This window comes from Cyprinodon tularosa, unplaced genomic scaffold, assembly GCF_016077235.1.
Source record: "Cyprinodon tularosa strain WSP-4 unplaced genomic scaffold, ASM1607723v1 ctg12, whole genome shotgun sequence".
In the NCBI taxonomy this organism is placed as follows: Eukaryota; Metazoa; Chordata; class Actinopteri; order Cyprinodontiformes; family Cyprinodontidae; genus Cyprinodon; species Cyprinodon tularosa.
Window position 1 is genome coordinate 1944708 of NW_024038003.1, and position 16143 is coordinate 1960850.

A 16143-nucleotide genomic window follows, 5' to 3' on the forward strand; every position below is an offset into this window, starting at 1 on the left:
AGATGACAAATAAAAATGTTTTTTGAATGCTTTTGGTAAAAAATAATACTTCCCAGCATGGTATTTTCTGTCCTCTAATTAAATGTAGTCAAACTAAAAGTTGGATAATTCTAAGCTTTTCTGTGTAAGAATAGATTTGTGCAACTAAAGATTGCAACCAATGATTATTTTTAACCAATTAACAATGCAACAGTAAAAGGGCTTAAAAGCTTTGTTTTTTTTTTACAGAAATTGAACCGGGCGAACATAAATTATTCCACTTGATTTCTGCTTAGAGCATATTTACAGACAAAGAACACCTTTGATATTAAATACAAAATTTATATTTTTTGAAAGTTTTAACCATTTTACTGCTCTATGAGGGGCCTTCAATAAGTAATGCCCCTGACCCACTTCCAGATGTTTGCTTGAGCTGAAATTTTGCATGTGATGTTATTTAAATCTCTATAGATTAAGTACCAAATTACAGCTCTGAACTATTTATGGTTTCTGACTTACAGGTGTTTGAACTGAGTAAAGTCTGAAATGGAGCCTCTTGGAAAGGACTCACACCACGGGAGACTTTTGATAAAATTAAAGTAACTTATGGTGATGATGCCCATTATATGACCTTGCAAAATGTTTTACAAGGTTATATTATGGGACATTATCACTATAAATTACTTAGATTTTTATCAAAATTCTCCATTGTGTGAGTCCTTTTAAATGCAAAAACTCAGACTTGACTCAGTTTTAACACCAGTAAATCAGAAACCACAATCAGTTCAGAGCTGTAATTTTCTATTGTATCTATAGAGATTTAAAATACTTCACATGCAAATTTCAGCTCGATCGAACATCTGGAAGTGGGCCAGGGACATTATTTATTGAACGCCCCTCGTATGTTGGTCCTTAAGCAAATGGGATATTTTGAGTCTCAGTTTGAATATAATTAATTGTTTTAACACCATTTATTTTATGTTAAGACTGCTTTTCTGTTCAAAGACCATAAAAAAATGACAACCACCGATGAGTTTGGCATTTATTGTAATGCAATGTGGCACTCATTACCATATCTCCTCAGCGTTTCTATTTTACAATGTACAAACTTGATAAAAAAGGACCATAAATAAACAAAACGCTTCAAGTAGCTAATCCTCAGCATCAAAGAGGCATACGTATATATAGACATGGATGAATGACATTCCAATCTAAATGTCTAAGTCAACAAAAGCACTATTTCATGAAATCCGAAATAAAACAAAATGACAAAAAACAATCATGTCAGCCTGTTTGTTAGAACACTTCACTGGTATGAAATCAGTAAGAGCCTGGAGTAATACATTCTGTCTGAGTCCTCCCACTATCTCTTAAACTTTGCATATTATCATTACACGAAAACAGCCGACATCTGAATGGGGAGAGTTCATGTTGAATGATTTCATGCTACGCATTGCACACACACACACATCTTTACACAGACACACACATTCCTCTGAACGAATGAAAAAAAAAAATACATTTAATTCAAGTGAAGCGCAAAAAAATAACTTGGAAGCCATTCTGCTTATGCACATGTCAGTCTTCAGCAAACAGATAAGAAAAAGGAGGAGAAATCAGAGCTAGAAAAAGAGGATGAGGCATCAGTCTGAGCTCAGCGCTAGCTGTGGCAACATCCAGATCAAGGTTTGTAGAAAGCTCCACAGGATGGAAGTTTATAAAAGTGCTCCTCATTGTAGGTTTCTTCTTATTTGCCTTCACTTCTTATACTTCCACTGGTGAACAGTTCCTCTAAAGTGCACAAATGAGGTAAATGAAATTCTTCTTAAAAACAGCTTTGTTGCTGCTCACCAGCTCAGACTGGCACCATAGAGTGTTGCATGTGTTGCATTTGGGACAACATTTCCTGCTGCACACTTGCAATCAGTATGTCCTGATGTGATGGTGTGATTATTCCAAGTCTGTCCATCTCCCTGTGGAAAAACAAACAGATATGATCGCAAGACATCTTGTTTGCAGTTTGTCACACAGCAGGCAAGGGGTTCAAAAATGTGGGTATACTATAATACTATGCTACTTTTTTGTTGATTAACCACAAAAACTCCAAACAAAATACTGAACATTTCATTATAATTCAAGTTTCAGCCTCTAGGCCTGGTTATACTCCCGCAGCAGTGTGTCGCAGTGAGCTGGTTGCAGATATGTTGCAGTTATTTTTGATTTATGCCCATTTTCGAAGCATGGTCTGCGCTATGTTATTCCACGCCACGAGGGACAATCACGAGCTAGCTGTGGTTCTAGATATGTCTGAGGCAGTGAGGAAGTGGAAAAACCCAAGGGGCAAATTTGTGCGACAGCAGGGGAACCTAAGGGCAGAAAAGATCGGGAATCCAGGTGGAAAAAGGGTCCCAGCGTTCATGCGCACCTCCCTCTTCTAGGTGGTTCAACTTCATGAGTTGTTTTCCACAATGGCGGTCATACAAACAAGACAAGCCGGTAAGGTACTAAACAGGAAATACGCATAGTGTAGAGTGGATTCTGAAAAAGTTTTAAAAAACACTCCACTGGACTTTGTTTTAAGGTTTGAAGACGTTTCGCTTCCCATCCTGGATGGGTAGTGAAACGTCTTCAAACCATGAAACAAAGTCCAGTGGATTGTTTTTTAAACTTTTTCAGAATAACTATGACCTGGATGACTGAGAATCTTCACCAGCATAGAGCGGATGTAGATTTGACCAATCAGATTCCTCCTGTCTGCAGCACTGTCTGTGGTCACCTACAATTTTGTAGAGGTGCACTAGAGTGTATGCGGAGGGGCATATCTGGGTTAAAGCTGAAGTCTGTAAGTTTTTAAAAATCACTTTTTTGTCATATTGGCTAAAACTGTCCCTATGCCCAGACAGCAGTACATGTGATATGTAACCTGTGAAAAAAAGCGGCTTCAATTGGTCCCGCATACTGCCTGTATTTCAATCTGGAAAGAATAATTCAGGACGAGTCAAAACAACCAATCACAGCCAGAGGAGCGTCTGATGGAGTGTCAATCACAGCTCACACACGCTGAATCCCCCCCCCCTTCTGGTCGCATGCGGTAGCCGCGCAGATGCTGTGAGAGGGGTGGAGCTTTGAGGTGGGGCATGAGTGAAGCAGAGAGGGGGGGGAGTGGCATGAAACCTGTTTTTCTTCAAATTTTCAGTTGAAGTCTGCTCTCTTCTCAATGTTACAGACTGCAGCTTTAACTGTGAAACACACATGCAGAGGACCTGGTTGCAACTTACAGACTTCTGTGTCTGTAAGTTGCATCAGGTCATTTTGGATAAGTAGCATCTTTCACATCAGGACTACATCAATGTGTAATGCAGATGAAGCAAGTTTACAATGAGCTGTACTTACTGGTGTGTAAGAGCCAGAAGGCTGTCAAGGCTGGAGTACCCTGCAGCTGCAAGGACATCTCTGTATCTCTCCAATCCTATGGACTGCAGCCAATTATACAGGGACCATTGTGGCACACACACCTCTGGTACAACAGACACACATACTTCTGATCCCACTCTGGACTCCAGTATGGTACCCTGAGGTCTGTAGAGGGAGAGAGAGGTTTGAACAAATTCTTAAAGGTAATCGTGATAATTTGCGCGTGGAAGCTTGTGTACTGTAGCGTTATCTCAGTGTATGCTCGTTTACATCTGTATGTATTAATGTGAACTATGTACCTCTCCCCTCCTGTGCGGCGCAGGGTGCCAGGGTTCCTTATAAGTTTATCCAACATGTTAAGAATCTGGCTGAAGGAGGGTCTGTCTGCTCTCTCTCTCTCCCAACAGTCCAGCATGAGTTGGTGCAGCACCACAGGGCAGTCCATTGGTGCAGGCAGTCTATAGCCTTCCTCTATTGCTTTAATCACCTTTACAAAAAAAAAAAAAAAGAGAGACGGATCAAATTTTTTTTCCATATTTCTTTCTAAATTCTAAAAATGACACCTTCTTCAAAATGATTGAACACTTTGAAAACAGCCACTAGAGATGCCAGCAGGCAGCAGTTTGATGCAGCTGGGCTTCAAGCTAAATGTTATGCAAATTTCAGCCAAATGGCAGCCCAAACATGCAGATGTTTTGTATGTTCTGCGTGTTTATATTTGCTTTGAGACATAAAGTAATTGCAAAAATTGCTATTTGCTTTAAGCTTTGATAGGCACCTAAAAGCCAGTCAGAAATTTGGCAAAAGGTTTGCTAATACAAGTAACATAGGCAACACATCCTATGATTACACAATTTAGTGAAAAAACAAAATCCATGTGCTTAAGACAAAGAGATCATATAAGGTCTTCTGAGAGCCACATAAACCTCAATCCTTCATCTTTGCACTACATCTGTATCTTGGAAATAGTGTTGACCTATAAGCCCCAATGCTCTGCAGCATGCAATTAAGCATGACAGTACTGCATCTTTTTTTTTTGTTGCGGCAAAAACTGCAAACAGTGTAAAAAAGACAGGAAAATGCAAAAGACTATATAAATAATTTTTAAAAATAAATCCATAAAGTAAAATGTAAAAAGTGAATAAAAAATATCAGAAAACACAGGTAAAAAAGAGAACAATGAGCCAAACAAACTCCTCAGTTGATGGCTCCCAAGTGTGTGATTTCAGACGACAGTGTGCTCATGTTCTCAGATCAGAGACTGATGAGGCATGACAAGTAGGGATGGGAATCGAAAACCGGTTCCTGTTAAGAACCGGTTCCGTATTTTCCGATTCCATGGCATCGTTTGGCAGCTCACTGAACGATTCTTTTTTCGATTCCCGCAGCACCAGAGCCTAGAGCGCCGGCTCTGGGGAGCACGACTTACGTCACGTTTTTTACGTAAGTTACGCAAGTTACGCAAGTTACGCAAGTTACGCAAGTTGGAAGAACTATTCGAAGAGGAAGACAACGAGCTGCGGTCACTTTGTGAATCAAAGCCCCGTCTTTCCTTAGCCCAGAGGGTAGATCAGGAAATCCAGCTCTATAAAAGCTTGCCCTCCATCCCCTGCAGGGATAGCGCCACACTGTGGTGGTGGAACAAGCAAGATACGCTGCCCTTGCTATCTGACTGGCTGAAAACTACCTCTGTGTGCAGGCTTCCTCCACCCCATCTGAGAGGGTGTTCTCCACGGCTGGAGACACCATAAGCCCTGAAAGATCCCGTATCCTTCCAGAAAAAGCAGATATGCTCATCTTTCTGCAAAAGAACTGTTAATTTTTCCTACTACTGTTTTATAATTAGTATTTTTTGTTATTTAAAATAGGTTATTATCCCATCATTTGTTATTAGACATTGTTGGTTATTAAGTTTGTTCTTGTATATTTATTTTTCATTTAAACACAGATGTTACTCCAGTTTCACATTTCCTGTGGACATCTTGATCTTGTTGAGTTTGTAAGATTGTGCAATAGTTAAGTAAACAAAGTTGATTCTGATAATCAAACTGTTTGTTCTCCTTTTTCCCCCAAATTGGAATCGAAAAAAGAATCGATTAAGAATCGAATCGTTTCATAGAATCGAAAAGGGAATCGGAATCGTGAAAATCTTTTCAATTCCCAACCCTAATGACAAGACAATATAATGAGTACCTCTGCCACAGGCTCACATAGGACAAACACTGGATTATAAAAACATCCTAAAAGACAACACTAGACCAAGAACTGTGAATATAATGTACATCAAATCCCTTAAGATTTATTTTTCTAACAAACCAGTCTTCTAAGCTGATATATAATGAGACTCAGATTGTTCTTCTGATCTGGAAGCAGTTTAAGAATAAGAAAAAATTAAGCTTATCGCATATACTGTAAATAAAGTTGCTGTTTGGCTGCAAGAAAAAGTAAAACTTTCCAACTTTAATATATATTCCAAAATAATTACTGATTAGTGCATAGACGGCAGAACAGACTTGGCCTCAACGCTGTTTGCAGATAATTTCAAAGTAATTTCTAAGTAAGTGCAGCATTCAAAGACAGCGTCCAGAATGCAGCGGATAGGGTGCAAGTTATTTGTCCCTCCATTATGCTAAAGAGGCAGCATCTGTTTAATTCATTTCGCTATTCAAATTGGCTCAGGCTAAATCCCTTTAGGTGAGCGAGGAGAGGTAAAGGTTTAATTGGACTGCCACAGAAAGTCACAAGACTTGAATCGTGTTTAGAAAATAGCTCATTTCAACATTAATCCTCAAGTGCCCAACGAAGGAGCAATTAACAGTTGCTGAAAAGCCAAAACTGATGGGTTGTTGTTTTTTTCTTCTGGAACTAGCATCATAATTGTATATATTTATTGAACATCACATGTAGGTTAATTGTATTTGCATGAGGTCAAATCATTCGGTGCTATCTGCCCGCATCAGGAAAACCTTCATGAGAGAGAAAGAAAAGCTGAGACACTGTAAACATGAGCCTGTGTCTTAAGGAAAACCATCTTATTATCTTGTCTGTTAGTTACTCACATCCTGGTTGTTCATGTCCCAGTAAGGCCTCTCTCCGTATGAAACCACCTCCCACATGACTATGCCATAACTCCACACGTCACTGGCCGTGGTGAACTTCCTGTAGCTGATAGCCTCTGGAGCCGTCCATCTGATGGGGATCTTCCCTCCAGGGGACAGATAGGACCCGGTTGCCTCCTAAAACAGTGGGATATACTTGATTCACTGGATTAACATGTTTGGTCATTTATTTACTATGCCTTACTTGTTCATTCGACTCTACTACAGCAGAAATGTAAATGTTTCATCAAAATGAAATGTATTCCTGCACAGATGTTTGGGGAGTGGCGGCCTAGTGGTTAGGGCATAGAGCTTGGAATCCTCAGCTTGGAAACTGCCTCTCTAGATCTCTGAGTAAGACTCTTAACCCCACACTGCTCCCCGGGGTGCCCCACGATGGCTGCACACTGCTCCCCAAGGGGATCGGTTAAATGCAGAGGTAAATTTCTCCAATGTGAGATCAATAAAGTAAAATATTATTATGTTGATATTATGTTTGGTAAGGTTTGCAGCTTTAACAAGTTTTAAGTAAGCGTGATCCTGTGAGTGAAAATTTGATGGCCTGCAACAGCCTCTGAATACTTGCTTCAAAACCAAATATTTTTTATTATTTCAGAAATTATTTATTTAATACTTATTAGAGAAAAAAACACAGATAGAGCTCCTTGCAAAATAATCAATTTTAAAACGTTTTAATTGCAACTATGTGTGACAGACCAACACAGAGTAATATATAACCCCAAAGGTAAAGAAAAGGGATGCATTTTATCCACTATTTTTTCCAATAAAAAAGTCTTTTACTGAAGAAGTCAAACGCAACCAAGTGTTTTGTGGGGTACAGCTGTTTCCTCAGACCTCTTGTTTTATTAGAGTGCATGAGTGAAAGAGAACAGCACCCTAATGGTGAAACAGTGGCTTGAAGTGAAAGTTGTTAGAATATGCAAAATAATTTACAACGAAGTTCACCTTCCACAAGGCCAATGTGCAAAATATGCAACCAGCAATCGAACAGTATAAAACAAAGCATGTATTAGAGAACAATGGGCAATAATTTCCATTATGTAGTGAGTAAACCTAAATTCAATCCCCCTAAGTTCATACAGAATGAACATTTTTAGATTTTTATTAATTATTTTTTTAATGACATTGCTTTTTTCTGCTTCAAAATTATGCACTTATTTGTTTTGGTCTATTATATGAAAACTCCCATAACATTTATGGAGGATACAGGTCTGTGATTGTAATGGCAAATGTACAAAGAGGTTAAAGGAGTGAATAAGTTTTGGAAGGCACTGCATTTTGTTTATAATAAAGTGATTACCCTTGTAGTGTAGGCAGCCTCTGGGTCGTCCTCCAGAACTCGGCTCAGGCCAAAGTCAGACACTTTACACACCAAGTTGCTGTTGACCAGTATGTTTCGAGCTGCCAAGTCTCTGTGAACGTAGCTCATGTCTGACAGGTACTTCATACCCGAGGCGATGCCACGCAGCATGCCGACCAGCTGGATCACTGTGAACTGGCCATCGTGTTTCTGGAGCATCAATATTAAAAGGTAAAAGAGGTCAGGTTAACTCACAAAATAGAAATATATCTATGTATCTTGTTTAATTTTGTTTATCTTTTTTATCATCTTACTCGAAGAAAAGCATCCAGGGATCCATTTTCCATATATTCTGTTATAATCATCAGTGGTTTGCCTAAAACAGGGATTAAATTAGAAAAAAATAAGATAAATAATACTTCACACTTTCATATTACACCAGAATAACAGTATAACTTACACCTTGTGACGACACCTTCCAGTCTGATGATGTTCGGGTGATCAAACTGTCCCATGATAGACGCCTCGGACAGGAAGTCCCTTCTCTGTTTGTCCGAGTATCCTGCCTTCAAGCTCTTGATGGCTACATAGATCTCCCTCTTGCCCTGCGCACGTAGCCTACCGCTGCACACCTCCCCAAACTCTCCTACACGTGCACAGAAAACAACTTTGTCAGCGCCAAGCAAGTGTGTGTGTGGGCTTATGTGTGTTGAAGCGCCAAAGCAAGCCTTACCTATGCCAATAACCCGCTCGATATGAATATTTGTAACATCTATCTCTTTGGCAAACTCATGGATGGCCTGATCCGGGTCCTCGTAGGTAAACGGGTCCACATATATTTTGACTCCTGCGGTTCAGCAGAGGTGGGAGTGGACAGGAAAAGAGGGATGAAACAGAGGAATGCAGAGGAGGGTGAGAAAAACGAATTGTGTAACTGTATACATTATGTAAGAGTGTTTGGGAAAGTGTACAAAACTTGTGAAACAGAATCTGACAGAAAAAAAAAACAGCACCAGCAGAGCTTTGTAAAAGTATTCACACCCCCAGACCTCTTTAATGTTTTCCTAAGTTACATCTACAAACTTTACATCAAGACTAATATGGAGAAAATAGTTTATTTTTTTCAGACTATATAAAGTCTTAGTTTGAACTTTGTAGCCAATAAATGTAAAGTTACATATGTGGGAAGAAAACCTACTCTGTATATTTCCCTGAACACAATAACATCCCTCAGGCTTTGGGGATATTTAACATAACTGGTTTGAGATGCTGTGAGCTAATAAAACATTGAGCCAAATATCTATCAATTGTAGAACATTTCAGAGGCTCAAGCAGAATTTAATCTAAAGTGGAGGTTTGCCTTCAAGACAACAAAACAATTATGGCATCAAATCAGGGGTTCAATGGAATTTTACTAATCAAGGGAAATTATGTTCCCCAATTGACCTGGAAGTTACTGTTCTCAAATGCTCTCTGGTCAATTTCTATTAGCTTCAACTTTTTTGTCAGGCGGAATTCACAAAACATTCACAGCCTGATCCTCTGAAGGTTTGCGTGTCCTAAAACACATGCAAATGTGTTGGTAAGTGCAGAGCAGCTCTTCAAAGATGATGCAAAGTGGTTTGTGTTGCAATCCAGTAAAGAGTGTTTGCAGATATTCTTTTGAGTTTGTGCCCTTATTAATATGCAGACCGTCCCATGCAAATTCATGGGTGGAGGATATGCAAACGTAAACATTTATCACGGACAAAGAGATTTTCTAAATCTCAATCTCATCTATGGCTGGAGTTCTTCCATCTTTTTTAGTACTTCTGAAACGTCCACAGGCCAACCTATATTGATCCAGTTGGACGGCAGACTATATTTACATAACTAAACCAAAACGAAAAAGGCAGAACTGACCTTACAAATTGTGGCATGTAAATAAAAAAGCATACCGTAATGTAAAAAAGAGTCTGCAAAGAGACACTGGGATGGGGAATAACTATACACACAGCACTATTATGTTTTTTTGCAAGTTTTTACCTTTGTTTATAGCTCTTTATGATAGGCTGCACTATAAATATTATTCAGTATTATCATTATTTTTTTAATCTATATTATTATAACCTCCAAGTACATGACTTAGAACCTCATCTTTATTTACAACTGACCTGAAACTGGCTGAAGAACAAGTAATCTCATCTATTTAATGAGTGGAATCAAATTGGTTCCACTCATTAAATCTTTGTGGGTAACCAGGAACATGCTCACTTACTGCACATACTGCAAAAAATGCATGTGGAATTTAGTGCTCCTTATTTGTAATCTTTGAAGATCAGGCCCTTAGTCTCTTGATATACAAAGCAGGTAGACACATTTCCTTAAACTGTGCAGTTTTTAATTGCTACTGTACGAAGGACAGCATATAAAGTATAAAAATATAAAAAATAACAGCATGAAACTGATACTGATGCTTTGTAGATGAACATAACTGTAAGGTAATTGTGTGCGTTCAGTACCTGGGTTCAGATGTTTCTCTTCTTCTGCATCCTGTTTGGTTTTACTGTACTTACTCCTCCTGAAGAAACAGGAACAAAGCAGACTTAGAACAAAGAAGCTCAGCAGACTAAATATCTGTTGACTTTGCATGCATCTGCTCATGTGACGTTAACTAATAAAAGTATGCATATCCTAAATTAGTTTTTGACTTTCTTTCATTTCTAAGGGCTTTTTCCTTAGTTGGGTTTTTAAGGAATTGCAGCAAACAGAATGCAACAACAATAAGAAGAGAGAGCGACTGCCTGCAGGAAAGTACCAGATGAAAGCATTTGAGGCGGATAGGGAGGAGGGGCAGTCTAGGGCTGCAACTAACGATTATTTTAAAAATCGATGAATCGGACGATTATTTTTTCGATTAATCGATGAATCGGACAAAATATATTTTTTATATTAACCTCTTTATTCCAAAATAAACATTTTAGACAGAACAAACAAGCACACAAGTACAGGTTGCTCATTAACTGTACTGGTGCAATATGAAAAATAAATGTTTGTGTTAAAACTACGCAAACTTACATGAGAAATGTAGCTGTACATCCACAAAATATAGGGTACTTTGTTTCATAAAGCGCATAAAAAGACATTTTTGTTTTTAAAAGCCTCTAAGGGGTTCAAACAATAGGCCCCCCCATTTCAACAAATGAGTTTTTTTAGACTAGAAGAGTTCTGCCTTTTAAGACAGGAAAGTACAGCAGTTAAAGTTGCTACTTGAGAAAATACTGAACCATAGAGATAAAAATAGCCCTGTGATTCAAATTATAAATTGTATTTGGAATAAAAATGAGAGAACTAGGGGTGCTAAAAAACACATCCTCCAAAGACAGATATTTACATGGGAATGTGGCAGATAATTAATTGACATATTACTGATCTTGCTGGATTTTATTCTGCTTTACTTCTATAAATTGCAGGATCTTCTTTACTTTATCTTTGCCAGAAGATTTAAACTTTAAAAGTCTTGCCCTCATAATTTGCAAGTTAATTTATTTATAAAGTAAATATAAACGCTGCTTAAGCTAATTCAAATGAAATTAAAAGTAAAATAAGTAGCCAACCTTATCACTGTCTGTAAGTAACTGTCTGTAGGTAGGTAAGGAAAGCATCAGTTGAGCTACCTGAGAAACTAACGTAACGTTTCCCCCACTTTAAAACCAAACAAACATGGTGGTTCCGTGCCATGTTAATTTCTTTTGAAAAAAGTTGCATGTTATCACTTTTTTCGCTTTACAAAGCACAGGCTATTTTAATTATTGTGATCAATTTGCGCCGTCAATCCCGGTGCATGCGCGCTTCATTTGCAGTCTGGACGCTGAGGCTCTGACTGAGAGGGACTACTGCGGGAAAACGCGGTAGGTGTGGGGGAGGCGCCCCACGGCAGAGTAGGAACGATACATGCTTTCACGTAAGAGTCTCCAAAAGCCGCCAGTGACACCGAAAAAAGTCGCCAGATTTGTCGCTAGTCGCTTTTTTGAAAAATAGTCGCTGGAGGGGTCTGAAAAGTCGCGGAGTTGGCAACACTGCACCTGCGGCGCTGACTCGCTCTGCCGTATTTTTTTTTCTTCCTCTTTCAGTCAAGAGGCAGTGATGACGGCGCGGCGGATGACGCAATAATCGCGCGACACAACTAATCGATGATGAAATTCGTTGCCAACGCTTTTAAAAGTCGATTTTTATCGATTTTATCGATTCGTTGTTGCAGCCCTAGGGCAGTCCCTCAGGTAGTAACAGATATAAGGTGTTTTCTATTAAACAAAGAAAGTGTCAAAACCAACTTCATGCTAAAAAAGGTTTGAGTTTGTGTATGTGGAAGACTGTAATTGTGGGCACTGTCCAGTATTTGTGAGCGTGTAAAATGGTTAACACATAAAATGTGCAGCTGAAGACATTAATGGCAAACCTGGGACAAAGGGATTACCACTGTCTCCACTCTAATCCCCTTTAAAAAAAGCTGCAGGTGATGTAGGTTATTTAATCTCGCTACAGAAGAAGAACCCAGATTTGTTATTGTTATATAGCAAATTGGTTTTAAAGGCAGCGTTTAGAAAGTTTTTTTTTTTTGTCAGAGATGCTTAGAGACATTTTTAGTTAATTTTATGCAAACATTGTTTTTAAACCAAGGCCTATTCAAAGTGAATTTAAACTAACACAAATAAATTAAACTGAGAAAATGCCAGCCTGTGCAAGATAATTCTACTTTTACACCTCATTGCCCTTGTATCAGACACCTGTTTACTTGTTCGGTGGAATATTGTTCGTGTTACAGCATGTAATTGCGTGCACTGATGTCGCTGGGTGTATTCTCTTCAGTAATCTGCTGTGATTAGCTGTTCTAGCAGCCTAATCCCAAAAGAAGGTTACATTCATTGATTGTTACAGTGCTAGAAACTTTTTTTTTTTTTAAGAAATGAGAACAGCTTTATGAGTTAAAATATTAAAAGAAACAACGGTTGGTTAAAGACACAGAACAATACACGGCAAACTTTGCAACAAGAAAACAGAGGGAAAATAACAAGAAAAGAGAGACATGAACAGACAACATCAGTAAAAAAAGAAGCAGGATGGAAGAAATGACAAAATAAAGGAAAGAACACAATGAATGAAAGAGAAACACAATCAAAAATAAAACAATAAAGGAAATAAAGACGCAAGGAGGGGAAGTGGGAGAACCTTTAGACAACAGGATAAAGAATAAAGTGAAAGAAACAAATCCCTTTTAATCCCATGATTTTTTCCAGCAGTTATTTAGACCAACTGATATGCAAATCATAGTACATAAATCCAGACCTCCCCAGATCTCTTATAAATCTAATGCACACACTAAGACTGATGTGAACAGTAAAGACGACTCCGACACCTCATAACATATACCAAATAACATAAAAAGAACAAAAACATTGCTTTGATTAAGGTGTGACCTTGTATGTCTGTATACCTTCGACTAATGATGAAGACAGCAGCAGATATGAGCAATAAGATTCCCACCCCGCTGACCGACAGCAGTAGGAAGGCTGAGTTCACACCTTCTCCAATCAACGGAAATGGATCTATGCAGAAAAGACGAGGATGTTATTAACTAAAAGCTGCTGATCAAATACTGCAGGACATTATTGGGTCATTACCTGAATTGGTGGAGAATTCAAATGGAGCACTATACTCTCCGTATCCTGCAGCTGTGCGAGCACGCACATGAAACACGTACACAGTGAGTGGGTTGAGGCCCGCCACATCAACGCTACGTAGAAAGGTCCTCATTATGCGGTATGACCTCTCCCTCTGATCCTGATTAGACGAGACAAAAGGACCAATCTCTTTCAAATGTCTGGCAGCAAGTCCATCTGCACCAGCAGTGAAACAAAAAACGGCATCCCAACATTTTGACATTCCCACAGCTGCCTCTGCTGCATTTACCTATGGGGTAACTCACCTTTTCGTAGAACTTGACCTCGTACTCCAGGATGACCCCGTTTGGTCGATCAGGCTGTTGCCATGCCAACGACAAACTGTGCCTTGTTACGTCGGTGAGCTGGATGGATGAAACTGGAGAGGGAGCTGAGAGGCAAAGAAAGATAGGTAGAGATTAAACAGTGGCAGAGCTTGTTTTCTGGAACATGATCACGGAAATGGTAAAACGATAGTTTCAGCATTCTGGATACAGCTAAAATATATTCAATGAGTGTTTTTATGAAGGACCCTCTGAGACAGTGAACCTCATTCCTTTCTTTTCCTCTGAGACCTGCCTCATTCTACTCATGCGTCTCTCCATTTCTCCATCATTTTGTCCGCATTCATGCTTTTTTGAGTCTGTTCACATGATATCCGACCATATGGCAGAGCAGGTTGGACTTGACACATCCCAGGCATGCTCTTGTGCTGTGCAGACACAGCAACTTATTTACCCAAGGCACCTGAAACTATGCAGGTGTGTTGGTATCTAAGTGCCACAGTCAAGACTTGAAGCAATGACGCTTTAAATGTAACAGCATGCAAAAACAAAGAGATTAAAAAAAAAAAGCTTGCACTAAAAGCTAATAAAGAGCATGTGCAAGAGACGCCACACAACAGCTGACTCTTTCACAAGTAAAATGAAACACTTCATAAAATGTGTGTGATTTTTGCAAGATTTTTTTCTTTTACATAAAGAGTCTCAGAAAAGCTTCAGCTCTGCTTAACCTAATGCTGTTGCCCAATTATTTCCTAAGCATAATGATTTGTTTTTTCTTGTCTACATTTTTTATTTGTCTTGAAGTCAGTGATTTCTTTAATAGTTCGACATCATCTCCAGATCACACTTGTAAATATTTTAGTTATCTGCTGTAGGAGGAACAAGTAGTAACCAGGAAAGCTAAGATGTTGATAGAAATGAACTCTAGAGTAGATAGACTAGCTAACATGCAAAATAAATCTGGATCCATTGTGGATATCAAGGCTCTGCAATTGATGTCAACGCAAAGAGTGTTCCTAGTTTCTGCTGTCAACTGCCATGATCTGGTATGAACAGGGAGTTAAATTGTAGTAAAGTTGGATGCAATATGTTCCCTTTAGCGAAGCAACTTTGTATAGGCTGAACTTTTATACAGGTGTGACAAAGAAAGTACATGTGGTATTGCATTTTGTTTAAGGTACCTATATATATATATATATATATATATATATATATACATGGGCGTAGGTTTGCATAGGGACCATAGGGACATGTCCCTACCAAAGTTTTGAACCGTCCTAATTGTCCCGACCAATAATTGGATGTGAGCAACATGTTTATAATTTACAGCAGTGGCTCTTTTCCTCTCGCAGCTCCTCTGCCTGGTCTCTCCTGTCCCTTTCACCTAGCAGCGCATTGAACTGTGCTGCGCTGTTTAACTCCACTCTCATTGGCTGTTCTGCCTTAGGTCCCGCCTTCTCTCTTTCTGATTGGCTGTTTTCTAGTCCGCTGTGCTTGGAGCACAACATTGAAAATTTATTCACACTAGAATGCAGCGGTTACTACAATTAATATTAGACTATGAAACTAGTCCCAATAAAAAAAATGAATATCATGTACACTAAAAAACAAAAACCTTTTTTTTTCTTTTATAAAACGAAATATTCTGAGTCAGCCAGGAGTTCTGAAGACACAAAATGGGCAAATAAAGGCTGTAAGCCATCAACATTTCTGATTCTTAGCCACAGCCACCTAAAAAAGAAAATGTGACGGTTTCCTTTTTACCAATATTTAGTTGCTGTTACTGGTTTCATTTTTTGATGACTCTGAGGAAGTTCAGGTATAATTATTAGCAGGTGTTATTTCTCTTATAGAGGAAAACAACAAGAAATGGCGGCTAAACATCTGCTGTATATCGTTTAAAAAGCATAATTATGGTTCCAAATAATAATAATAATTTAATTGACTATTTATACTTCTAGAAATAGGATAAAGAGAAGAACAAACAGATGAAGAATATTAACATTGATTTTATCTTACATAGATTTCCACACAGTCTATAAGTAAATTAGTACAAACATTAATGTCTGGTAAAAATGCTGGAATCTGACTGTTTATTTTGGATATTATTAAATTACAGATAAGATAGTGTTATATTGTCTTTTATAATTGTTAAAAGTGATTTTATATTTTAATAAACTTAGGCTCATTCTCAGTGTTGTGTTTGTAGATGATGCCACTAAAAAGAAAATATACATAAGGAGCTATTTATACAGTCAGACAGTAGCAATATAGGACAATGATAAAAGGTTGTGTTACATTTAATCCTTTACTATTAAAAATGCACTTATACATTATATGATTATAGG

At 38.4% G+C, this 16143-nt stretch overlaps 1 protein-coding gene across 1 annotated transcript in view; it reads right to left on the minus strand.

Annotated features, from left to right (window-relative positions):
* Positions 1 to 1008: 1008 nt before the first annotated feature.
* LOC119773734 (ephrin type-A receptor 4-A-like) overlaps positions 1009 to 16143 on the minus strand; it is a 41185-nt gene continuing 26050 nt past the window's right edge. The window contains exons 8-19 of the mRNA XM_038270862.1: positions 13778 to 13902; positions 13473 to 13632; positions 13286 to 13397; positions 10314 to 10372; positions 8546 to 8659; positions 8273 to 8458; positions 8127 to 8188; positions 7813 to 8022; positions 6453 to 6629; positions 3693 to 3880; positions 3373 to 3558; positions 1009 to 1952 (exon numbers count right to left, since the gene is read on the minus strand). Of these exons, the coding sequence (XP_038126790.1) occupies positions 1835 to 1952; positions 3373 to 3558; positions 3693 to 3880; positions 6453 to 6629; positions 7813 to 8022; positions 8127 to 8188; positions 8273 to 8458; positions 8546 to 8659; positions 10314 to 10372; positions 13286 to 13397; positions 13473 to 13632; positions 13778 to 13902 (1697 nt within the window). The 3' untranslated portion in view covers positions 1009 to 1834. The remainder of the gene's footprint in view (positions 1953 to 3372; positions 3559 to 3692; positions 3881 to 6452; positions 6630 to 7812; positions 8023 to 8126; positions 8189 to 8272; positions 8459 to 8545; positions 8660 to 10313; positions 10373 to 13285; positions 13398 to 13472; positions 13633 to 13777; positions 13903 to 16143) is intronic.